The following is a 27,118-nucleotide window of genomic DNA, read 5'->3' as shown; positions in this document are numbered from 1 at the left end:
ACCATGCCTGGGATCACAGGTGGTGAAGGAGCAGACAGACTTTCTTTAGCTGACTTCACTAAAAAACAGACTGAGAATATTTGTGTAGAGAAACTTGCATCGACTACTAAAAATGTCAATGTCCATTTGGTAATATTTTTTCTATATTAACTCATTTCTTAAAAGCCTGAACTATATTGTGTTAATGTTCATCCCTCCTACACTACACTACACTACATTTGTGTGTAAGCTTGAGAGACAGTTAAGATCCTTTACTTGAATAAAAGTACTAAGACAGAAATGTAAAAATGTAAAAGTCCTGCATGAAACATCTGACTTAGAGGAATTATATGTAACATTCAGATAACCGTTGTTATTAATGACACTGGTGGCTGTTAAGTGAACTATAGGTACTACAAAGGGAACATGAGTCCTAAGTGATAGTCATTAGCTCAATCAGGTCTAGCAGGTTCAAGAGTAATGCTGCACGGTTGATCGGTTTAAAAGACTTAAAAGCTATGAAAAACCAGAGCATCCATGTCCAATATTCAGCAAGGAAACTTCTAAAATATCAAGAAGAATAAACAACTTTGTCAAAGCGACAGCACTTCCTGTTCTGCAAGCCAAGGATCATGGAGAATACACAACGTTTGGCCGTGCTTCAGTTCAGTCAGTGGGGCCACTGATGATGAACAGCTCTGCATGTCACTAACCAGGACCAGTGTTTTCACTGAACACACAAAACAAGACAGCAAAAAAGGCCACCTCCTAAAGTGTAACAGACTAACACTGCTACACTGTAATGTAATTACTGAATTTGTCATTGGAACTTATTAGACTACACTGCTCATTAGTAAAAACAGCAGCCTAACCTACTGTAATGTGTTACTATCTAACACTGTTAGCATGTGGCTGTGGCAGACTGTGACCAGGGGGGTTCAAGTGGTGTGAACCAGCTGAACTGTGGCTGTCTCCTCTCTCTAGGTCAACACCATGGGCCAGCAGGGACAGCCGGAGAGCCAGATGTGGGTTAGCCCCACTTTGGCCTTGTCAAAACAAGCGTGCAAATGAACGCACATTCATACACACACACGCCTACACAAATATTAAAAAAAAAAAAATTACACAGGCAGAAAACCCACAGTTACAGATGTATGGGGATGTCTTCATCTGGTGTCTCACACACATTCAGCTCATTTTGTCTAAGGACTCCCTCCTTTCCTCTCCTCTTTCTCCATTTCTGTCTCTTGTTACCTCCATCTCTCCCTCCTCTGTCTTTCCACTTTTCACCAGTCGTTGTTGTGGAGTTGTTAATTAGCACTGCTATGAATACATTGCCTAAGGATGGGGAGGGGAAAGCTGTGTGTGTGTGTGTGTGTGGGGGGGGGGGGGCAGTACTATTTCTGTCTCAGCTGATTCCCAGTGACACCTTGCAGAAGACTTTCTTAGTTGGAGGACACACACAAAGTTAGGGAAATAGTTTGTATGTTTCAGCAGGAAGTGCTGATGGACCGATTCTTGTCCTCTTGGTTATTGTCCTTTTTTGTCCCTTCTGTCCCTGTGTTCTGCCATGTTTCTACCCACCCTGGACTTCCCCTCCTGTCCCAGTCACCTGACTCCCCACACCCACCTACACACCTGTTCGTCCTTCCCAATCACCTGCCTACACACCTGCTCCCATTTTCCCTCATCAGCTCTCCTGCATATGCACTAGTTCACTCCCTTTGCTCCCTCTTGGATCATCTGCCTATGTTCCTGCTCATGTTTGTGTTCCCTTGTGTTTTCCCCGTATTCCAGCCGCCAGCATTTATGTTCCCATTTCCTTTGCTTGCCCGTGTTCCTCCCTGTAAGCCTGTATTTCATGATAAGTATCTTTACTTAATCTGCCTGCATGGGAGTCTGTGACTGTCCTTTCTCTGTGTTCCTGACTCCAGCCCTGACAGCTTGTGTACATTAACTGCAGAGCAACAGCAAAGGGTTGTATTACCTTTTGTAAACACAGATTTCAATTTTTGATTTTTAATACATTTGTCAAACATTTGTTTTCACTTCATCGTTATGGATCATTCAGTGTAGACTGATCTGTTGAAGTGTGCAGAAAGTAAAGGTGTGTGGAGACTTTGTGAAGCCACTGTAAGTTAGCTTATGGTACACTTTTAAAATCCAGGATTTGAGGATGAGGACTAACCATTTAGTTTGGCTAAATTAATGCAATCTGACCTAAGTTTGGATGGGGTGTTAACTATTCTTACTCTAAACTATGATACAATAGGCCCTTAGTTCCTACAGGGTGGATGTTCCAGTCCTGAAAAGGTATTTTTCTGGCAAACCCTATAACCCCACTAATTATCTAATGACATGCCCATTGTCTTTCAGTACCTAAAGTAGGTAGCGAGGTAGCCGGGCATGCTTTGATTCATTCCTTGCAATTTTGATCTTGTGTTTTTGGCTTTGTGAAGACAAAAAGACACCACCTTCCAAACTACTGATACACCAAGTATAACCTCATACACATCATTACAACCTGTGGAGAAAACCCAGGCCTGTGATTGGACAATTGCAGTTCAGGGGCGGGGTTCAGCAAAACAGTCTACTGACATGAATCACTGTAAGAACACAAAATGGCATTTTTCAGAGTTTTGGAGCTTTTAGTTGAAAGAACAAAACAAGCATGGTGGATCAATAGTCCCAGCACTCCCTGACAGCACAGCTGAGAGTGCTGAAGGAAAAACATCTCCGCTTCAGACGGAGTGAGAGACCAGGGAAGACGACCGACATGAGAGTCGGGGTGGAGGCGGAGTGATCAGAGGTGGTAAATGAAAGGGAGTAGAAACAGACAGGGAGAAGAGACAGTGAGGTAAAAAAAGAAACAGGACGACGGGGAGAACAGGTGAGGAGTGTGTACGCAATCCCAGAAGTCTTCCCATCTCGGTTAGAGATGGATAGACAAACAGCTGTCTACAGGGAGAAGGAGGAGGTGATGGAAAGAGAACAAGTGAAAAAAGCAAAGGATGAACAAAGAGAGCCAAGACTGCCAACAAGCGTGGGCCAGAGACCAGCAGAGGAGAGAAGCCGATGCATCCGGAGCCACTCTATAAATACCACTTGAGAAGAGGAGTGGATGATGGAAAGAGGATGGAGACAGGATGATGGAAAGAGGACGGGCAGGATGAAAACAGGGAGAGAAAGGAAGAGAATACATAGATGTAGATGTTGAAACACTGGTAATGTGTTTAAGAGCACACAAGAACAGCATTTTATCGAGATGAAAAAATGTTATGTGTTTAAAATAAAATAAAATAAAATAAAAATGCTTCACTGTCCTGCTGCAGTCAGTGTGGTGTGTGAAAGTGGGGAAAAGAAGAAAAGGGAAAGAGAAGAGCAACAGATGGGTGCTCAGCCAAATGCAAACATCTTCTTTGTTGTCTTGTTTGCCTGCCATGATGTTCTCGGTGATGATTTTTACATATTTGGCTCCCTCCACTGTCAAAAGGCTATAAATGGTACCAACGTCATAAAGCTAGCAGGAATAAAGCATCCAGATGGTCAGTGTGTATCTATCTATCTATAGGGCAGCGGTTTCTCAAACAATCTGGTCAATCCTCCGTGGCTTGCTGGGTTTGATTCCCAGCTGTCATTCTTTCCAGGATCCAATGTCACAGCCACATCTCCTCGCACTGCTGCAGTCACATAAACCTGCTGGTCTCACACACAGCTTTAGGATAGCAACACTGAAACTAAATCTAAATCATCAACCAAAGCCTTTTTCCAAACCAATCCCTACCACTAGAACTGCACAACAGAGTATCACTGCACAATCAGCTGTGAAGGGGGAGGTACACACAGGTAAACTGTGGGAGGCACTGGCCTCTCTCCAGCCTGGGCAGGAAGCATGGATACACCTTGTTTGTGCTGCTGTTTCACCTTACGTGCATATCTCCAGAAATAATAACCATATGTTCTGATTGTAAGATAAAGGTTATTGCTTTCATGACAAAGTGGTGAAGTCATTATCTAACCCTGTGAGTGACTCTTTTTCTGGACTCCTTTATTACATCTTGTTTTATTTTGAAATTACCTCCCTTGTGTTTCCTTTATGGTGTTACTGCCCATCTTTATTTCCCTCCTTTGTGATTATCTGCCTCCACCCTGATGTGTTTCACCTGTTCCCAGCTGATCCTGCCTCCCTTGTGTATTTAAGTCTCAGTGTTCCCTTCGCTCTTTGTTGGTTCGTCTGTGTTCGTTCTTGTTTCTCTGTGGTTTTGTCTCATACGTTGTTTTGTTCCTGGTTGTGTTCCTTAGTTTTCCCCTGTGTGCCAGTGTTCATAAATCCCTGTCTCTGAACTTGTTCACCTCATCTGTCTGTTTTTGCCTCATTAAAAGCATCTTCACTGCATCTACCTACTTTTGAGTGTGTCTGTATTTGGGTCCTTTCCCTGTGTTCCTGGCTTCTTCCATGACAGTTTCACTTAACTAATCTTTTAATTTATCTAAATTCTTTAGGAAAAACCTGTGGAGTACCACTGCCTGTATGAACCCCCATATTTCCCTCAAATTTCATTTTAATAAATTCACAGAACAAAAAAATGTCTTTAGTGTCCAGGCTGGCGTACAGTACACTGTGTGTGTGTGCAGAGGCTGAATGAACAGATATGATGTCCTGTTCAACAACAGCTCAGACTTGATTTAATTCTGTTTAAGATACGCTGCCACTGTTACTGCTCCATCACTACAGGCTGTATCCTTCACTTACACACAGTAAGCAGCTTCAGCCCATCTTTAGCCTGTGGCCTCAGACTACAGCAGCCCCTCCCATAGCCGATGCTTAGATGTTGATAACTCTTCTTATTGATGTTGTGAGTGTTTTACCCATATTTATGGAGCAGAGTGCTTTTTTGGCATGGGCTCCTCAGTGAGTATGTGTGCATATTAGCGTGTGTCGATCACTCTCTCTCTCCTCCTCATGCATTCATTTTTTGTTCTTTCTTTTCCATTTATATCCCTCTAGCTCTCCCACCATTTCCTTTATTTCTTTTCTTCTCACACCTCACTCTCTCATATCTTCAGCACTGTATATTAGATTCCACTCTTTCAAAGCCCAGTAATTGATAAGAATGGTCTTTTCCACATCACTGTATATATATATTCACTTCACTTTATATTGTCCTCGTCTCCGTTTCTTTATCTCTTAAATACTGAGACACATACACAAATCACGTGTAGCGTACAAAGCCTCTGACCTCACACAGCCTGCTGGGTGATGTATAAGCCACAACTCTAGTTGGTGGAGTAGTTGTGGAGTAATTATGGGCGACCTCTAATCCCCTCGCTCTATCCCAGCGCCTCTGTCGTCTACAAGTGAAATTAATGGTGTGTTGGATTGTTATTATTGTGTAAGATCCACTGCTGGCATCATGATTTTATTTACATCCAAAATGTACTTGAACAGTATGTGTAGAATTCATGTCTATCCAGTGTTTTGTCCTGCAGGAGAGGACTAAATAACATGGCGTCCCTCCAGACCTCAGCATGCTGAGGGATTAACCACCATAAATGCAGATGTATCTACTACAAATCCATATTTGTGTGCTTGTTACCAGTCTAACCAGTATCCAGTTGTATCTGAACTGAATCAAGTTACCAAATACCAGATTTAACCATGTCATACATAAATGAGACGCGGTACTCTACGCAGCTGTGTGATGTTACTCCCTTATTGTTTGAAACATTTCCTGCAGGGCTTGAGTGTAACACATTGATGGTGTTTAATATTTTAAAAAGCGCTGTAGTGGGGCATCATTATGATGATTTAATCTTAGTTATAAGTCTTAAAAAGAGGATCTTAACACCAGCTGAAAATCTTGTTTTTTGTGACCTCCAGTGGTTCAGCTTCTCACCTCGCTGCTGTCAGAAGGATAATGTCAGTACAGCGTGATGTAACTGCTGGGTGTGGTTACAGGTACAGCAGAGCATGATTTTGACTGCACTCATTGGAGATGATGTGATGCTCATAGTTACAACAGATACGTAACTTTGAACCAGTGTGGGCAGTGAAACACTGTCTTTTAAGTTAAATCTCCCACCATCATCTTTATATGTGTGTTTAAAATAACTTCACACGACAGGAGGACTTAGTGTACATCTGGTTTCTTAGCACTGCTGAGGTCATGTGCAGTAATTCATGTGCAGTTCACTTAGATGAATACACTGTGGATGTTTAAAGAGTTTCATGATAAAGTATATATTACAAACATCAGGTCCATCCCTGTATAGAACATATGTAAGGAAATGATAATGTATGGTGAACATAAAAGAGCAGACAACAAGATGGAAACAAAGAACACTACCCCATTTCACTTCATTTCATGACGTTCTCTTATTTCCCATTACAGTCCATTATTTTCTATATCAGGACCCCTCATAGTGCACCATGCCTACACTACTGCTGCTTAACAACTGGAAAAGGGAGGCGTGTTTAAATCAGCAGCCACTGATTTGAAGTATTTTCACCATATTACTTCTTTTAGCTTTAATGTTGATTTTTTCTTGAATTTGTCACCTGAATGAAAACTTTTTCATGGACACAATATTATACACCAGAAACTACTATGTACAATAATAGCTCAGATGCTAAAACTAAACTTCCTCCATTAAAAAGATTAAGGTTGAAAGCTAAAATCAAATTTAAAGCTACCCTCCCTCTCCCTGCTCCATTACTCTCCAACCAGCCCTTCGCTTACATCCTCGTCCTGTTCAACATCTCAGTTAATGCATAAGAGTCACAACCCCTCTCTTACACACACTCACAACAACACACAGATCATCTCTTTGTGACATGACATGAGCTCAATGCATGTTTGGAGTAAAGGCTCTGCTGTATGTTATTTAAATAAGCATGCAGAGATACTGCTGTTACCAGAGGATATAAACTGAAGACCCATACAATGTTGTGTGTGGCCACTCATGATATAATCCCATCACTTCCTCTGACCACGAACACAGACAGAGATGGAAGGAGAGAGGAGGAGAGATGTAGAGAGCCTGGTCAGCCCAAGCAGAATGCATTCTCATTAAACTTTAATGCTGGGGAGGTCTGGGAGCACTAAATAGGCTACTCACCGAGGCTCACTCAGGTCTCTCACTCTCCACACACTCACTCAGAGTCCCACCCAGCCACACACCGTGAGCCACCATTTCTTCCCATCTTCTGAGTGTGAAAGGCCATTCCTGGTTCACTGTCACACTTCGTCCTCCCTGTCTCTGCTGCTGTGGCCAATGATTAACCAGATCTCAAATCGGCACAGCTGTATCAACACACAAACACAAGGCTGTTTCCCAGTTTGGACGTAAAGATAGCTCAGTGATTTAAGAACATTTTCCACAGTACATTTTTAGAAAAGATCCGAAATAAAAACAGATTTAGAACATGAAGGTGTGTTATTTGATTTGGAACAAATCTTACGAGGCCAAAAGAAGATTCAAATACATTCAAATACACACATTTCAACCATGTATGATTATACATTTGGTTAGTGATGCAGTCCCTCACACACACAAGTAGCCACAGTGCACTCATCCAGAGTTTGTTTCTTAGTTATTTCTGACCAGGAGCTCTGAAGACGTTACCGTATTTATTTATATCATAATTCTGAGATTAATATGCTGCTACTGATATACTGTTTTACAGTATGCTAATACTATTTAACAGCCTCCACACCTCTGGTTTCAGGCTTTCCACAGGATTTTGAAGCCTGGCTCCAGGGATTTACTTCCATTCAGTCAGACCAAACTGGGAATACCACTTCTTTATGGACCCAGCTTTAAAAGGTCAGTGTGGGGGGGTTGCCATGGTTTGATGTTCAAATGTCTGGGAACCACCGGTCTAAACAGCCCACGACCACACTAATCAAATCTGAAGTGTACAATCTATATTCAGTGCCAACATTCAGTGCCAGTGCAGGAAGTCATCTGTCTCAACAAGTCATCCAACCTGGACCACAAAGATCCTATGTCCCAACTCCTTTATACTGCATCACCTGACTTCCTCCTTTGCCCCCATCATAATTACTTAGTAGCCTAACAACAAAATCTAACTATAAGTTATAATTAGTTGCTTGCACACACAATCCTTGGGCTGGTTGTTTATAGGACAGTCCTTTATGTAACAAAGCAGAAAATGGAAACAGGTGAGGAGGTCAGTGTGGTGGACAGGTGTGTGGCTCATCTGACATTCAAGCTGACGACTGGAGTTCACATCCCACCTTAATCAGCCATTAATATTGTGTATTTTAAGCCCAATGTTTCCATTTAGCCAAGAAATGTTGTTGCCTTATCCTAACCCTTGAATGGATATTGGATTTGCAGAAACATTCAGGGATCCAACACCAACATTCTTCTCTGATGGTAGGATTGTGTGTAAAATATCACAGTGTCGAAGCACGAGGATACTCCTTAATTAGAACTGAGGGGTTTGGATCAAACCACCAAAAACTGCCTCAGACCAAAAATACATAAAAGAATGTGTCCAGACAAACTGTTAGCAAACTGTTACTGTGTGTGTGTGTTTTTTTTTTTTTTTTTATATAGTCCTGCAGCATAAAATGACTGCAACATTATATATTTGATAGATTCATAACACACATACATACAAACTCATATAAACACACAGGTACACATGAATGCTGTGGTTTCATTTGACAATGAACCCTGGAAGAAGCAAATACAACATGCAGCTTTTTGACACATGGCAGAGAAGACAGATATGCAGACAAACGCACATACACGCACACAGATGTCACACAAACACAAGCACAAATCATGCACATGCACACACCTACACACACACAGTCACTGTTATCCCCCCCACTGGCTTCCATTCCTCCAGGTGTTGCAGACACACCCGACTGCCTTTGAGTTCTTTTAATTAAGAGCAAAGTGTGAAGATCCAATCCAGCACTCTCTGAAAACACACACACACACACACACACACACACACGGAGCACAGAGACTCACACTGTCTCCAGCTGTCTGGAAAAAGAATGGAGGCTAGGCTAGCTGCAAGGCAACAGGACAAACTGTACAGTAAGAAAGGCATTCTGTCTTTGCAAGAGCAAACTTTCCTTCTGCAAGCTTTCATTCACAGGCCAACAAAACAGCAACACCATCTGGGTTTGTGCAGCAGTTTGTGTGTCGCCTCTCAGAAGTACTGCAGCACAAATAGCTATAGATGCTGTGTGTGTGTGTGTGTGTGTGTGTGTGTGTGTGTGTGTGTCTGTGAGCATTTAGTGTGAGAAAGACTATACGAGCCTCTATGAGTGCACCAGTGTAATATAAAGATGCACATACACATGCCTCCTTTTGTACATTCGTGTGCATAATTGCAGACACACACACTCATGCAGACACAAACATCTGTGCACATGGACAAAATGCAAACATTACACACTATAATTAGTGGAATTCAACAGTGGGCCAAAACTGAAACAGGTTAACAAGGGGAAAAAAGCTTTGGAACATCAACAGCAGCCAGTGAACTGAATATTTAAATATTTCAGGAACCGCTTCCAAGTGTGTGCTATTTTCAGACCTGATCCATAATTCAACATTAGCATTTTTCTCCCAGAAACCTTGAAACCCTGAAGTCTGCTCTGTAAAATGTTTCTCTTTATCTAAGCTGAAAGATACAAAGATAGAAAGTTAGGTTTAGAGGGAATCCTTTTTATTTACTCTAGAGACAAAAGTTGGTAGAATTTGATAACTTTAGCAAACAAGCTAAAACTGTCCAGGAAAGACAACAAATATCTGAAACAGGGTAAAGACACACTTTTGAGCCAGTGATGTTATCATAGCAACAATGGTTTAAACAAGCATAGAGGATACAACAGACGTTTACAGCCTGGTGAAAGTAAGTCTTCTGCAACAGGAAAGAAGACAGTATTTGGAGTGATTTATGATTTGTGTGGGTGATTAATTTTTTTCCATGTCACACGTGGCAGCTTCATTTTTGTTCTCCCTTCTCCAGTTTTAGTAAAATAACTCTGACAACATTTCAGATAAGTTCAAAGTGTGTAAAATGTGAACGGACATCACACAAAACAGCGTTAGCCGACTTAGCTCCCCAACCCATGAGGTGAGTAAGGAGGACTGAGCGGGTGATGCTGGCCTACAAAGTACACTGAATGAACTCAGGTACTTAAAGCGACACTAAACAACTAACAGAGATTAAACAAGAACTGTGCAGAACAAACAACATACTGGATGAGGTTGAGGGGCAAACTGATGAAGCAGAAACAGCACCACAGGCAGCAGCAACGCTACTGAAATGGCTCTCACAGCACCGGACCAGCATGGAGGCTGAACTGATATTCAGATCTATGGCATAGCTGAAGAGGTGGATGGTAACAACTGCTCCAGTTTCCTGGAAGATCTGCTGAGAGACTTTTCTGTCAAACACACTGACAGACAGGCAAACACAAAAACACTTGGCAGAAAAAAGAGGTCTTCCATGGACCTCGACAGCCCACCTACAATCCTTAAGAGACACCTTCCATATGCTGAGGTGTAGAATATTATTAAAAGAAGTTATGAAGAAGAGAATCCCGACCCTGCAAGACTACGGGTTCTCTACAGTGACAGCACCCGCCTGTAGCAGAGCACAGCAGAGTTAACAGAAGACATGGCTTCACGTGGATTCACAGTAACCATCATAGCTGCCCCAGAGAGCCAGGACCAACAGGAGATTCAACTGTCAGCCACATAGTAAGTGACCGGGGCCAATGCACCAGATCTTTGAACCTGAGGGAAGGGAACGCTACACCTTTATGGGTGTAATGCTATTCTGGTTGGAATCATTGTGTTACTTATAATGCTATATTCATCTCTGAATGCTGTTCTCTGAGCAGGATGAATTCTTGCATGGGCAACACCTGCAGGAGACCATGGCTACTAACCACAACCTTAAAATTATTTCACTTAACATAAATGGGGTCTTAAACCTAAAATCTAAAGAAAAGAATTGTTTCTTGTTCTAAAGTGTATTATTCATCTTACAAATCAGGTCACAGGAGAGAGGAGAGAGGGAGTCGTTCTGTTATCTCATAGAGTTCATTCAGGCATCCTTATATTTGGTGGTGACTAGAAAATATGCCTCAATCCTGGACTAGATTCCTACAACGAATCTACTCAAACCTCCCCACACAAGAAACTCAAGGTTCTCATACTAGAACTGTGTGTAATGGACCTCAGGAGAGACCTCCATCCACCAGGCCATGATTAAACAATGTCCCATTCACATGTTGTCTATTCCAGAATTAATACATTGCAATTAGTACACTACTGTGAGATTAGTAGTATTGATCTTTCTGTGAGTGCAAAGAGAAAGAAAGACAGTAAAGCTTAAACAGAGAATTAAAGGAGCTTGATACAAGACACTAAACCCAAATCTTACTTTTACACTAAAGGAAATAAGAAATGAAATAAACAATGTGAATTCACAAAAAATAGAACAAAGATGATTTATACGAAACAAAAATGTCACAAATCTGGTTTAAAATTCCCCTTTCTTTTCCTACAATGTCAGAAACTGAAATAACAGAGGATGAGTTGAACAGTGTGATCTGTGGGCTAAAAGAAGTCACCTAGCCCAATGGTGAGTTTGACACAGCTTTAAAAGATGGGAAAATCCCACCGACTTTCTCTGTTATCCCAAAGGAGGGAAGAGACAGGCTGGACTGTGGGTCATTTAGATCAATATCAACTCTTCCTGAGCTTATCCACGTTGACCAGACAGGGTTTATCTTGCACAGACAAACCCACGATAATGTCAGACGTTCACTGCACATATTGAATCATATCCAGAATCGCAAATTACAAGCCTTATTGGTCAGTACGGATGAGGAGAAGGCCTCTGATTCCGTGAGTTGGAGGTTTTTGTATAAGGTTCTTAAGAGATTTGGGTTCCACGAAGAGTTTATTAAAAGAATTAGTACACCATACAATAATCCAACTGCCTGGATATAAATAAATGGGTACTTGTCAGATACTATTAAATTAGAACTAGGCACAAGACAAGGTTGTGGAATGTTGCCACTGCCACATTCCCCCAATTCCAATTCAGAAAGTATTGGGCAATAAGGATTTGAGAAAATGTATCAACAGTACAAAACCCATGGATCAAATTTCAACTTAAAGCCTGGAACTCTATTAGGAAGGAATATAAATGACAAGATAAGAGTAGTTAGATGTTTTGCCTATGACCCCAGTTTTAAGCCTAATCAACTGGACCCTAGATTAAAAAATAGCCAAAGGAATAACAACATTTTACTCAATAACAGATAAGGGACATGCTAAGGTGAAAGTTTGTTCATCTTACTTTAAACATACTTTCAATCTACGCACCGAGAAAGAAAAAAGGCACATCTGAATTTGTTAGCATGCATTTCTTTGGGTGTTAAATGTGTGTGTCCACTATGCTTCACCAGCTAGGTGCTAACTTTGTGTGTCTGTGGTTTGGAGCTGGGCAGGTAATGTACAGGGGGTTTATCACAGATTTGTTTTTGCAAAAGCTTCCTGTTGTGGCTCGAAATGAGACTGATGAGAGCAGAGAGAGTGAATCAGACCAGTAAAGTTTGGGGGCATACAGACACTAAACATCTGTAGTGCTGAGGGGAACCAGAGAATGATATCCCTCTGGGTGCCTGTCACTGTGACTGACACCCTTTTGCCACATTGTTGATATAAAACTATTAAATAGTGGAGCTTTAAGGAAAAATAGTCAAACCCACCAGAAATCAAACTGCCCACATTAGAACAGAAGTCAAGCCATTTCCCTTAAAAAGTGACAGCCCAGGCTGCTTTTGACCTTGTCACCAATCTACAGCTGACCTCTTGGTGGACAGTAGCAGCCATATCAGACAGCAGGCAGGGAGGGGGGGGGGCTTTGCTGCCCTTTAGATGCACCCTGTAGCCTGCAGCCTTGGGAAGCCCTGGTAAAGAGAGATTAGCAGTGTGTGTGTATGTGTGGGGACCCCTTACAGAAGCTCTTCCTATTCTTTCTGTCTCCCCTTTTCTCTCTCTTTCCACTGCTCTAATCCTTAAAACCTCTAAATCCTTCCCCCCACTCCGTCCTCCTGAGCCCCAGGTCCTGATTTCGTCTTCTGCCCATCTGGTGTCAGGGAACAAACTCTGGCCAATCTGCACCTTGTATTGTGCCATAGATAAGAAAAGTGTTAAAGAATTTAATAAATGTTACTAAAAATAATGCTGAAGCCAGAAATGAGTTCTAGTAAATTCAAGGGTTACTACTACTAATACTGCTCATTTGTACCTCTTTGCCTCCCCCACCCACCACCACACAGATCTTAAAGGCCCTGTGTGTATGTCCACCTCCGTCTGAAATGTCTACAACTTCTCCGCTGAGTGCATCAATATTTTACACATTGTTTCTATATTTACATTTTGGAAACCACAAAAGCTCCCAGGGGTGGATGTGAGCTTGGAGCACTGGGTTGCAGGGAAAAGATTTTCTGTCTTGCTTAGATGAGGGGTTTTTTTTTTTGACGTCATATAGTCGGGGAGGTTGGTCACTGCTGCGTTCAGCATTTCGCTCACTGCCCACAGCATGACAGCTCTCCTCCACTAACATCCTCTGGATTAGGAAGTCAATGGAGGTTTAGCGAGTCAATGCAGGGAGTCTCTGAAGTCTATAGTGTATTAGATGTGGACAATGTGTTCATTAGAGCTGTTAATCAGTGAAGGAAAGCCCAGGTGCTGCCTTCTCATGACCTGACCAGAGCAAATTATTAGCCCAGAACCAGGTGTTCTGGCTCAGACGCTTGAGTTTCTCTCATGCTGGAGGTTAAACTCATGACAGATAAAGTCCCTATCAGTATAACCTTATCACTGCCAGCTGCTCAGGTCTCAGGCAACGCCGCAGCCTCATTGGACAGTGCTGACCAGGTGGAATAGTCTTGAGGTACAGAATGTTCTTTTCAGATGTGAATTCTCACTGCTAGGGTAAAGCGTCGTCGGCGTGATATTTATGACCACCTCTGCCAAGGAACATGAATTTCTTGTATAAATTTTATATAAAAGGAGGTTTCTTTGTTAAAGTGAATACAATAATGCAAATAGTGTACTATGTACATGTGTTAATCCAATCCACGTGTGTTGCCATTTTTCTATTTCTCTTTTTCATGATCTTACATTCATAAAAAAAGAGCAGGAAGAGGACATCTCCGTTCTTAATCCCATCTCCAAAGGTCTGGAACCAAATTGAGCTTTGTTGACTAAGATCACCTGTGTGTTAGCAGACTGTATGATGATAAGAGAAATTATAATATGAAAACAGATTATAGCAAAAGTTTGGTAGAAATTCTAAAAAGCTGTAACTGCATGGCCTAACAGTGAAAATAATGTGTAGGCCTATTCAGTGGCTCCGTGACCTAATGAGGCCGTTTACTGTGGTTTTACTTATATGAAGCTCACTGCTTAAGTTAAGATGGTACCATCCATTACTGCCAGTGTCTTTTTGGTTCAGGAGAGAAAAATTCTCCAGCAATCCTGTTGGTTTGTGGCATCAAAACAGTTCTAACATTTGTTGCGCACTACCATGAATTTACTACTGAGTATTTTTAATTCCATACATTATTAGAAGTACATAGGAATCTGGATGGATGGCAAATTATTCCACTGCTCATAAACTAACATTTTGGTTCATTTCTTATACCATACTGTAACAGATTTCTGCCCCAAGAGCAAACAAATAAAAAAAAATATAGTAAACATTATAGCCTGTCTACACTAGATTATATAGTTATACTGTATTTTCACTGCACTGCAACTACCCTTGAACCACTAGCCACAATTAAACACACTCACAGTTGATTCATCACTCTAAATATACAAAAATGGTCATCACCTACATCTGGAGGGCTTGAAAACTGAGCCCTGTGTTTTCATTTTCAAAGTCCTGATATCTACATTGTTAGGTATCAAACCCTGTCAGTGAAATTTAAAGCTTATAACTGTTCAGTACACACAACACACCCTGAAGTTAGATATTCATTTCACTGATTTCACAGACTGATTTTCTAATACATGAAACAGTATGTCTGAATGTTTTAATTAGTGTGTCTGTGCATGTGATGGGTGGTTTGTGTGACTGATTCATATCATTGTGATTGTGTGTATATGTAATTTGATCCAAGCTCTCTCTTGAATAAGAGAGAATTAATAAAGCTTAACTAAATAACAATCACGCTCTCTGGCTTTTTGAGAAGTTGTTGGTCTGTTGTGGGGGACAGCGGCTGCCTTTCACAGGTGTGACAGCATTTGTGACAAGTGCCACAACCACATGGCTAATAAGGATTCATCTGAGCTAAAAGAGGTCAGTGCAAGCATATGAAAGTGTCCAAAATTAAAAGAAAATGTCTTCCCTCCTTGCTTTCATATCCCTGACTCATTTACTCTGCCCCATATAAGTCAAGTTTGGTAAAAGCAGTATTCTATTTCCATCTCTACATGTTTCCTCACCTTCACATGATGAAACTACCGTATATTCAGATGTACCTGCTTCCTGGTAATGTCAGCATTCTGGCAATTAGAGCTCATTTTTCTAGCAGCATCAGTTGAAGAGCAGCATCAGCTAAATGACCAAACAATGAGAAATGGAGCCTGATTTTTAGCCGGAGGGATATTAAAGTAGGAGTGAAACTAAATGTTTCTAGATGTAGAATCGCACATCCAGAAACGAGTCTTGCGTAATAAAATTCATTTTGATATTACCCATCATGCACCCTTGAATGTATGTAAAGTCCAAGTAAAGCTTTCTCCTTAATAACAACAACACATCACTCCTGTTTTCTCTCTCTCTGTATGTCTTGCCAAGTCTCCTCACATCCACTCACTATCTTGCACAGTAACATGCGCAATAAACTGTAAATATCAAAAACTAGCAATTATAGGAGCAGTTTTCTGAAAGTCCATTGTGTGCTGGTCCCATCAATGATTAGCCAGATGATGAAGCCATTATTGACTGAACCTGAGCCTGTGCCTCATGGAACATTAAATACATCACTTCCTCTCAGGGGGCCTGAAGCAGCTCTCACCCAGCTCCCCTTTAGGTTGCAGTCAGGAAATGAAAACAGCCATTAGAATCAGAGCAAGCCAGAGTGCTTATAGGATGCTGCACGCCTGCAACGGCAGCATCCTTCATTATGAGGACAGAAACAGGGCTCCCACATGTTTCAGTGCAGGAGTGGATGAGACAGATTAGCATATAGGCCCAGCTCAGTGAAGGCTCTGGTGGTTCAAATTGCCATCGCCTGTGGTGGAAACCCCTGAGGGATCAAACTGCAATGTAACAAACCGTTTGTAAAAGGCAGCTGAAGCACACCCAGTCCTCCCTGTAGTCTAACATCTCAACATCTCTCTGTGCAGATAGTGAGTTTAAAGGGACCTTTAGCTTTTCAGCCATAATGCTCCTTTAGTGGTTTACAGTTTCTGTACATCCTATAGCTCTCTGAGATGTCTCACTGGTTACTGGTCTTCTACAGAGTCTCAGTATTCGGCCATCGTTCGCCTTTTGATCAATTTTGCGGAAGGTTTTCTAAGGTGCTACAGTGTGGTCGGGGTCTTTTAGTCTGTATCGTGTCCGGTTCAGGCCTGCTAAGATTCCCAACCACACCCCATCTTCTCCTCTCTGCCGAAGGGAGCTCAAATGCTCGTACACGCCGCCTCTCCACCGTCCGCTTATAAAACGGTTTGTGTCGCTCCAGGCCTGTGAGCTATAATGTCATAGTTGTTGCCATTATTGTCAAAGCAGTTTCTCTCTCTCTCCTTCTCTCTCTTTCTCTCTCTCTTTCTCTCTCTCTCTCTCTCTCTCTCTCTCTCTCTCTCTCTCACACACACACACACATACACAGACGCACACATTCACTCCTCGGTTGCAAAAATCTAAACCGATAAAGCCACTCCAGCCTGCATGCGTGCGTAAAGGGAAAAGCAGCGCGGTGCTGGATGTGTAAACTGAGGGATGGGGTGCAGTCCCCATTGATGAAAACGAGTGGGTGAAGGATGCATAATGCTATGATTCATCCCCAGCCCCCACCACCTCCACCAGCGCTGTCACACCCCGTCCTCACGGCCCTATCTACACCTGTAACACGTTTGACCCTGTTTCGGGTCATCTCCATTGACTGTGACTGTATGTTGTTTTAATTTATTGATTGATTCCAACAGCATCAACCCTCAGATCCGCTCCACACATTTCTGGTGATGCTGACTTCTTTTAGAAACACATCCTAAGCTGTTACTGCTCTACTGTGCCTTTATATTGGTGGGTCATTTTTTGGGAGGGGGGTGGGTGGCACCACCACAGCACACCACCTCCTTAAGACGAACCTACAAGTGAGAAATAATGGCAGAACAGAGGAAATGAATCGGCTACTGGTTACTGGTTGTGATGGGTGTGTGATGTTGACCACCACACTGGTAATACTGGGTCCTCATTAGTGTTCAAGGGACATCTTTCTACCGGGGATTGCTATGCGTTACGCCTTTTAAGTTCCAGGGAAAAGGAAAAATGTTGTCCTTACTTTAGCATGGCTTGTTCTTTCTCCTCTTCCTCCTTTTGCCGAGCCATCACTGCCATGATGATCTTCCTCTCCTCCTCGGTGAGGTGGCTGAGGTCCGGCAGATCCGGCATGGATGGTGGCACGGTGGGTGGGCGAGGGCCGCCCTGGGGCCCCACCGAGGCGGACATCTTTTCCACCACCACCACCCCACCTCCTCCTCCTCCTCCTCGGCGTGTCGTTTCGGCTGACAGGTTCCCCGGAACGTTTCCGAGCCACACCTCACGACATGGTCCGCGGGCAAAGCGGCAGCGGCAGCCGCAGCCCTGGCGAATAGTGCAAGCCGCTCATGGTTGCAGGCACCCTCGGTTGTGCTTTTGTTTGTCCTCTCTCTGGGTGTTTCTCCCACCACACTCTCGTCGTCGTTCCCCCCCACCCCCCGCCTGCCCTCCTCTCCCCTCCACCGCCCGGATTCACGGGGAGCCCATCTCCGTTTTTTCACGCCGGGATTTGAGTCGAGCTGAGGGGCCCCTGGTTCGCTCGGCTGATTTGTGGTCTCTCCGCCGTCGTCGGACTAGAGCAGGATGTCGAGCGGTATAGGCGGAGTCCCTGCTGCTTCTCCTCTCTCTCTCTCTCTCTCTCTCTCTCTCTCTCTCTCTCTCTCTCCCTCTCTCTCTCTCTCTCTCTCGCAGTCAATGGGAATGCAGCCCTCCTTCCTCTCCCTTTTTTTTGGTGGAGGCGCGCTTACTCATGTGAGAATGGGGTCCTCACCATCATCACATGCAAGCGCAGCTACACGTACACACGTCCGAGTTTTTTATTCATCACACACGCGCAAATTCACGCACACATTTGGCGCACAAAGTTCGAAGGCGCACGAGGGCTGTGTAACCCACCTTAATTGCCTATTCTCGCGCCTTTTAGTATTTTTCCGGTTCAAATAAATTACACATTAAGGACAGTTGTATAAACCACGTGTAGCTTATGTTGCAGCGAAAACACACAGATGATTAACTTCAGGTCTCTGCCAGTTTTTTGTCAGTCCTGGTTTTAGTCATTCGTTGGTTTCAGCACCATGGACAGCTCGTCTGAACAGAGGTTTTCTGTTCTCTGCTTTTTTTTTTTTTTTTTTTTTAATCTTAAAATGAACCTTTGTTTGTTAATCTGAACCTTTGTTTTTTGGGGTTTTTTTTTTTTTACATTTCTACAGGCACAACGCACGTTGATCAACATCATTGTACATCTGCCAGTATTTGGCAAAAAGTCACATTTCTACTTCCCTTCGTCAGATGTAAAATTAGCAGTTTTATCTTATCTTAGTTTATTTTATCTTGGCTTACAGGTTAACTCTTCTTATTGTTTCAAATAGACAATGTAGCTGTAATGCGATGGAGTATGGCTCCGTTTCCGGGATCCCTGTAAACTTTTAAGAGCTGTTCTCACAGTTGTCAGCTGATCTTAGAGAGGGTGAAGCTCCCTGTTCGATCAAACAGCTCCTGTCCAATAATAGCCTCAGTTACTACAGGCCATCCCCCCCCCCCCACGCTCGTTTTGCATTCAGATCCAGACTCTCAGGCTATACCGATCCGGCGCTGGCACCGGTTTCTCCCCGATGACGTAATGCCGGGTGAGTGTCTGAGTCCATCCAGCAGATGGCATTAACCCCGGCTGCTGCTGCCGCTGTCACCCAGCCTCCGTCAAGTGACATCACCGAGGAGGTGACTGTACCGCGGTGACGTCAGCTTCCCCTGGTGCAGAATTTTGTCATCATTTAGGTCGTGACTGGGGACCACGCGCCCTGAGTGACAGAGTCGTGCTACGACGGAGCCGGTCTTTGGTGCAGAACTTGGACTGTGAATAATTCCTGAGCGGAGTCTGTGGGAGGACAGACTTGTGATGTAATGGGTCTACACTTTGCTCTGTCAAACCTAAGGATGCTTTGTTATTGGTAAACTCAGCACATAGGCTGTAGTTATCAGGATAACATGCATCTCTCCCAGCTGTAAAATAATTAATGCCTTAGAAAAGCACGAGATGATTCGTAAAGTCAGATTTTCACTGTTTAATTCTACTGAAGGGAAGTTTACCTATATAGTATACTATAGTATCTTTCAAAAACAGAGGCAATTCAAAGTGCTTGAAGTAGTATACCTAAATTGAGAATAAAAATGATTTAAAACACAAGATAAAATATATTATAAATGGACAAAAAAGTGCAACACAACAATGATCAGCCCCAAATCAGTGACGGGCGTAAAAGTAATGAAATTACAATCAAAGAGACTGGAACCACATCTGTGACAGACAGGGCATGGCAATTAGCTCTCTATATATTAATATATAGAGAGAGAAAAATTCAAGTGGTTACTGTACAAATGTAGTGTGTGGAAGACAACTCACAGCATGGCTCTGAGAGGCTGCAAATGAGTAGAGACCTTATTCCTCCTTGTGAGTGAAAAAGAAGAAAAAGAATAGACAGATTTACCTATCACCACCAAAACATACATAACTGTATATTCACTTCTTTCAGAATAAATACCATCTCATTCTCTCAGGGGATGCTCTTTTTGTGAAAACCGAAAATGCTGGAAATAAATAAGAAAATCAGAGAGAATTTTGTGTCTGGTGCTGCTGGTTAGAGAGCCCCCTGCTGGATGTCAGTGACTATGAAGCCCCCCTGTCAAAATGTCACACAGGTGTATTAAGGATTTTTGCTCAAAAGCTTTGATGAAAGAATTTTTCAGTATTTGAGAGGTTAAACTGATTTATTAAATGTATATATTGTCAAGCAGAACAAATAATGAATTCCAAGCATTTCCATCAGAAGCCTTTAATTTGAAAAAATGCATGTCAAAGTAATGTTAAAATGATGAAACAGGGAAAAACAAACACAAACACAAACTGACGCAAATCTGCACCGTATCTTTTAAATGTAATGTTGCAGAATTTGTTACCAAAATTAATGCTAAATAAGGTTTATTCAGTTTTTCTTTCAGCATAGAACAGACCCTCTGAGCTGAGCATTAAGCTTTAAAGTACAGGGGAGGAACCAAGAACCCTAAACCTCTTGTTTATGATGATATCTTTAATATTGTTACAGGTGTTTGATGAGCTATATGAAATGCTGCCATGTTGTCAGGGACACGTTTCCATAATATTCATCAATGGATAAAAATTCTTATCTTTGGTTTGACTGCATTCTGATCATGATATAAAGGAAACAAGTTTCTACCCTATAAGGAGGATTTCCACAAAGAAACCAGAGGTCAGCTCCATACTGCCCATAGTCAAGTGTCAGAATTGAACAGCAAAGCCCTCAACATTATTAATATACTGACATCTAGTGTAGAGATGAGAACACTGCATGTACAGGGAGACTATGTCGACCTCTGCACTACTAGGAAGTTAGTAGTAGTAGCAGTAGTAGACTGCAACTTTGTTTTGAACAGTGGCCATTGTTGCCACAAGTCACAGTTAAAGGATAATGTCAAGTGGTAATCAGAATACTCTCACTTTAGCAAATAGAGAAATACATATCCTCACCCTTTCCTGACCCCATCTATCCCTGCAAATACATTTTGAACAGTCAGCTAGGAATAGCTGCAAAACCCCCTGAGTGTTTTGAATTGAGCAGTGCTGTATTATTGCTCATGAACTCAGCTCTTTATTTCTTTATTTCTTCTTTCAGAAGTCACATTGTCTCACTTTAGGTGTCAATTGAAATCACAAATGACAGTAATTTATGTGGGGTGTAAATATCCTTCTGAGGAACATTAGCCTCAAAGAAAGATTAAATGAACTCTGCTAGTTTGGACTTGTATAAACATTGGCAAAGATCAGGGAAGAAAGTAAAGCCAACAATCTCTGAGTGTTAAAATAACCCTGCAGCAAAACAACAGAAGCCATCTGATGAGCTGCATATCATCTTATTATCTCCTACAAAGGAATGTTAAACAGAAAACCACATGTGACATTGAACACAATAGCATAAATCCTTCTTTATGGCTTTAATATTTTTGTGCAGATGGAGATGAAACAAGTGGAAGGTAGATGTTTATTCTCTTGAGAAAACTGAAAAAACAAAGATGAGCAGAGGGTTTATGGGAACTGTGGTCTTCATTTAGATCAATGCCTGCATCACAGAGACTGCCAATCATCTGAACAGAGGTATACTTTGTTTATGCTAATAGGATTGCAATGACCTACAGCTCCTCTGGTCTGAAACAACACACCACACAAATTAGATAGACATCACTTTCTTTTATCACTCTGTGTATCAGTTCAGTCCAATGGTGATACACCGAAAGGCCTCAGTGTTACCCAAGTGCATTTCCTCTCTGAGGCACACAGCACCATCTCATGTGTAAATCTGGTATTTCATCATGCTGGAGGGCCATCTGTATAGTTGCTTTCAGTGGATTTTGGATAACTGGTATGTTTTCATTTTATTCTGGCACAATATACATATAGTTCCATTTCCAACACCTACACATTCTTCTTACACATTTAAAAAACATTTTATTGGTTAGCTTTTTTTTTTTTGACAATCAGAATAAATATTTTCTGACAATAAATCACACCGCATTCAAATGACACTGCAGAAGTAGAGAAGTATAATGGATTTGGGGATGGATTTCAGACCTGGGTGGAATAAATAAATAACTCTTTTCCTGGTTCATTTTAGTAGACTTCAGAATACAGGAACGCCTCTTAATTTCTTTCCTGATTTATTATCTGACCCAGATCTGTTGGGATGCAGTCCGTCTACTTGCTGATGACCTCTGTGTCCACATCCTCTGTGCGGGAAACTACTTTTCCATCAACGATTTCCTCAATCACCACTTTCCTCCTCTGGGTTATGACTGGTTGATCTGTAGAGGAAATCAGAAACAAAATGATATCTGTGGCATATTTCATTTCAGTAGGCAAAGAGCTAAAAACACAACGGTGATGTCTACTTACGTTTAACCTCTACAACAGTTTTCCTGGAAGATAAAACAAAAAGACAAGAAATTAGGCAAAAGTTATTTTCTCTATACTATTCTTACCACTCAAAACACAGATAATACACATCTTAAAGGAGTAGTTTGGAGTTTTTAGACATACACTTTATTCTATTTTATTATATTAAAAATCAGATGAGAAGGAAGGAGAAAACAGCTTGCCTGGATCTGACCAAAGGTAAAATATCTTGTTTAGTTAATATGTGTTAAATGTGTTAATTTCTGAGCTGTATAGGTGCTGGAGTTTGTTACCTTGGGACAGAGCTGGGCTTACTGTTTCCCCCTTAGCTAACTGCCTGGCTTGATGTTTAGCGCACAGACGTGACAGTGGTGTTGAACTTCTAATCCAATTGAATTGAATTGAATTTTTCCCAAAACAGAATTTACAGATCCTTACTTTTGATCCTCTCCATCCAGCAGCCTCCTGTACTCAGCAATCTCCATCTCCAGCCTGGTCTTAATGTCGAGAAGCACCTGGTATTCTGTGGCCTGCCTCTCGATGTCCGTCCTCACCCGGCTGAGCTCGTTCTCCAGGGAGTTGACCATGGCCTGCAGCTGGCTAAGCTGCAGGCTGTAGCGGGACTCTGTCTCTGTCAATGTGCCCTCCAAGGCAGATTTCTTCACGGTTGACAAAACAAAAAGTTAGTTACGGAGCACTAATTGCTTGTTTTCTAATTCCTCTTCCCAGTTAAGTTGCCTAAGGTGCAAAAAAACAGGTTTACTGACTGCTATTTATAGTGTGTATAGTCACAAATATGTTTGCTATGTGTGTTGCACACACCACGGTAACTTAAGATGACAGCGTTACTGTTGAGCAATGCAACAGGTCAGATAGATGAATGCTGTATTGTAGTAAATAATAAAAATACTGGCTGAAAATGTGTGATGCAGCTCTTTATGTGCATGTGGGATCTGCCATACCAGGCTGAGCTGGGACTGTAGCTCAATCTCCAGGGCCTGCAGGGTCCGCTTGAGCTCACTGATCTCACTGCGGGAGGTCTGGAGGGTCTCTGTGCTGGTTGCCACCTGCTTGTTCAGGTCATCAAACTGGAGGACATCGAATTCAACATGAAAATGGTCAAAATGCTATTCAGGTAATGAGATGATGATGATATGAACATGGTTTTATGAGGTTTAGTGTATTGTCTCGCTCCCCTCACCTTGACCTTGTACCAGGCCTCCATTTCGCGGCGGTTCTTATCATTGATGGCCTCATACTGAGCTCTCATCTCCTCCATGACCCTGCTCAGATCCTCCTGGGGCTTGGCGTCCACCTCCACGTTCACAGAGCTGGTGTTAACTTGGCCGCGCAAGGCTGCAAGCTCCTGCAGGATGACAGTCAGAGGTCAGGGAGGTCAACGATAGAAGTCACATGGAGATCAAAAGAAGGAATGGACTCCTGAGACAGTCTGGACCACCGTTAAAGCTGGACTATGTAACTTGTGAAAGAAGAAATAACACATTCTTACCCTTAAAACAGAAACAATAAACCACACTTTGCTCAACTGAGTACACTCAGGTTTGACTACTACAGCCTTACTTTGTCTGGTATGACCTGTAGCTTACATTGGCTGATGTTAGTGAATGTTAATGTAACTTTAAATAGATAGATATTGTATAACTGACATTACTGAGTCAGTTCACTGACTTTATAACTTGCTTCTCAAAATGAAACCTTATGTGATATATTTAGGTGTTTTTCATGTTGATGAGGTTTAGGAAACAATTTTCAACAGCTCCATAAGCAAACAGACTCATCTGAGAGGTCTTACAATCAGATGATCTCTTATGGGACATTGTTTTTGGCAGCACCCTGGGGCCAGTGGCACCGCTGGCTTTGAGTTACACAACTTGAAGGAACAACAGACAATCCAAACAAGTTTGTTTGTATTGGGAGGCATTTGGCAAATAGGGGACTCACTGTCTCATGAGACACTATATTAGTGTTGTTCTTAACCTCTGTTCTCAGGACTGGAATGGATCATACTCCCTTCTGGTCAAGCAAAGAAACTGTCTATCCTCTGTAGAAATTATAAGCATGAAGATACTGAGGCTGATTTGTTCTTATTAGGTGGGCTCACAGAGATGGTGAGATGCCGTTCCTAACAGCAGAGCTCTCACCTCTGCATGGTTCTTCTTCAGGAAGACCAGCTCCTCCTTCAAGCCCTCCACCTGCATCTCCAGGTCAGACCGGGCAATGGTCAGGTCATCAAGAACCTTGCGGAGTCCGGCAATGTCTGCCTCCACTGACATGCGCACTGCCATTTCATTCTCAAACCTGCGAGGAAAGCAGCATGGAGGTTCATGTTACTGCACCCGCTCAATTATTGTTAAAACCAACAACAAAAAAAAACCATGGTGAAGCTCAACGAAAACCAGTCACACCTGTTTAATCACTCTGTTGACCGTTACACCCCTGTGACAATATGTCCACATATCCTGAATTGACTAAACCAACATGTGATGTCGTGTTATAATGCTGCAAGTCATTACATCGCTCAAGTTCCAGACTTCTGTCGTTATAAAACAAAGTAATGCTAATTAGGATTTTATCACGCAGTGGCAACATGCTATAATCTCTGACATAACCCTTCCACTCACTTGATTCTGAAGTCCTCTGCTGCCAGTCTGGCATTGTCAATCTGCAGCATCAGCCTGGCATTGTCCTGTGTGGCAACATTTATCTGGGGGGGGAAAAAAAAAAAAAAAACAGAGGCACTGTCAGTGGCTTCTTATCCACATATAATATCACTACGAAGGTGTGTTAGCGGTTCATCATCTAGAATGTGAGTCAGCCAGATTTTGTTGATAAGTAAAATAGTTTTCTGTACGCCTAACTTGAAATCCGCTGAGCCTGTTGTGAACTCTGGATGGGATCAGATAAATATCACATTTAGTCATCAAGTGTTAAGCATTGCTGTTGACAGAGTTTGCAGGTGCTAGTGAGAAACAAAAAAAATGAATAAAGGGTTTTAGTTTTAAAAATTAGTGCCCCAACTAACACATACTGCTACATTATCCATGCTGCTCCTGATATTTTATGATAACTCAGAATTCCCCCTGGTTTCGCTGATCCACATTCTGAGGGCACATGACTGAGTGATACTGCTGGCTAGACTTTAATGAGTGAATCAACATACAGTATGTTATGTGTGGAGGATAAACACACCTTCAGCTCTGTTCTCCCACCTTAATCTTGATGCAGTGCATTAGGTTATATGAAGATGAAGTTTTAACAGGATATACATGAGCAAATTATTCATCTTTATTTTAGGTACTGGTTTAACAACTTTTTTTGATCCCAAATGATGAGTATTAGGACTGCAAAGTTATTATTTATTATTAGTATTTTTTTTATAGATTATCGTTTTATTATATTTATACTTTCATTATTAGTATTAACATTATTTTACAGTGGGAAATGAAAGGTCTTTATATAATTAAAGACGTTTCGTTTCATATTCATGAAAGTGTGGGAAGGGGAAAGCTCACCTTTTTGCGCAGGTCGTCGATCACTGCCTGATACTTGCTGTAGTCCCTGACGGTGGGGGTCTGTTTCTCGTACCACTCGCGGATCTGACGCTCCAGCTGCGCATTGGTGGACTCCAGAGAGCGCACCTTTTCCAGGTAGGCGGCCAGGCGGTCATTGAGGTTCTGCATGGTAAATTTCTCGCTGCCTGAAACGGAGAAACTGCCGTTGTCACCTCCGAGCGCCGATGCCAGGTCAAAGCCGGAGCCATAGGCTTTGGAGGCGTAGGACACACGGACGTTTGCACCACCTGCACCGCCGTAGACGCTCGTACCCCGCTTGGAGCCTATCATTAAGGGAGCTGAGGACAGGGACGAGGTGGAGAATCCAGTGTACAGTCTGGCGGTCATGGTGACTTCTGCTCTGACTCGGGTGCAGTGCTCACTGGAACTAGTCAAACCCTTGTCGTGGTGCGGAGTCGCTGATGCTGAAGCAGCCTGGAGGCCTATATTTTATAGCCTCCTCCCTGGAGGTGGGTGCGGCCGAACAGGTAGGCCAGACGGAAAGATGCTGATCGCCACCATCAGAGGTGTGGCCGCCCAAGGCGTGGCCGGTTGGCATTCAGGTTTACTGGTCACGATATTTAACGGTTGTCAGGGCACATTTCGGTGAGTGAGTCATTTTTCATTCCAGATGTCACCTTTAATCAACCTGTCTGTTACACTTAATCTCAGCCGGAAGTAGAAGAGTAGTTTTCCTTTTATAGGCAGACCTGAGTTAATTTACTCTGATCTCTCACAGAATGATTTTAACTACACTGCTCAAAAAAATTAAAGGAACACTTTTTAATCAAAGTATAGTATCAAGTCAATTAAACTTCTGGGATATAGATCTGGTCATTTAAGTAGCAGAGGGGGTTGTTAATAAGTTTCAGCTGCTTTGGTGTTAATGGAATTAACAACAGGTGCACTAGAGGGGTAACAATGAGACAACCCCCAAAACAGAAATGTGTTTACAGGTGGAGGCCACTGACATTTGCCATAGAACACCAGGGACTGGTGTTCTATGGCAAATGTCTGGAGAAGCAGGAGGGACCA

General features: G+C 42.4%; 2 protein-coding genes across 6 annotated transcripts in view; both read right to left on the bottom strand.

The window, feature by feature from the left end:
* rims1b (regulating synaptic membrane exocytosis 1b) overlaps window positions 1-17,740 on the bottom strand; it is a 64,664-nt gene extending 46,924 nt beyond the window's left edge. For all 5 annotated transcript variants that reach the window (XM_041036793.1, XM_041036794.1, XM_041036796.1 and 2 more), the window contains exon 1: window positions 17,574-17,740. In XM_041036793.1, the coding sequence (XP_040892727.1) occupies window positions 17,574-17,740 (167 nt within the window). The remainder of the gene's footprint in view (window positions 1-17,573) is intronic.
* Window positions 17,741-22,044: 4,304 nt separating this feature from the next.
* krt97 (keratin 97) lies at window positions 22,045-26,515 on the bottom strand. Its single transcript, XM_041036792.1, has 8 exons — window positions 26,045-26,515; window positions 25,154-25,236; window positions 24,674-24,830; window positions 23,713-23,877; window positions 23,474-23,599; window positions 22,950-23,170; window positions 22,512-22,534; window positions 22,045-22,420 (listed from the first exon to the last, which is right to left on the bottom strand). The coding sequence occupies exons 1-8, from the start codon at window positions 26,429-26,431 to the stop codon at window positions 22,314-22,316; spliced, it is 1,269 nt and encodes a 422-aa protein (XP_040892726.1). The 5' UTR covers window positions 26,432-26,515; the 3' UTR covers window positions 22,045-22,313.
* Between the last annotated feature and the right edge of the window lie 603 nt (window positions 26,516-27,118).

The sequence above is a fragment of the Toxotes jaculatrix genome, chromosome 4, assembly GCF_017976425.1.
Source record: "Toxotes jaculatrix isolate fToxJac2 chromosome 4, fToxJac2.pri, whole genome shotgun sequence".
NCBI classification, from domain to species: domain Eukaryota; kingdom Metazoa; phylum Chordata; class Actinopteri; family Toxotidae; genus Toxotes; species Toxotes jaculatrix.
This window is presented reverse-complemented; position numbering and strand designations above follow the sequence as displayed.

What these genes read in the sequence shown, in the direction of transcription:
- krt97 (XM_041036792.1), bottom strand. Translation starts at nt 26,431, where the DNA reads ATGACCGCCAGACTGTACACTGGATTCTCCACCTCGTCCCTGTCCTCA. An exon ending in CTGGATGGAGAGGATCAAAA is followed by an intron (nt 22,535 to 22,949) that starts GTAAGGATCTGT and finishes TTTATCTTCCAG; the next exon opens with GAAAACTGTTGTAGAGGTTA. An exon ending in AACTGTTGTAGAGGTTAAAC is followed by an intron (nt 22,421 to 22,511) that starts GTAAGTAGACAT and finishes TTTCCTCTACAG; the next exon opens with ATCAACCAGTCATAACCCAG.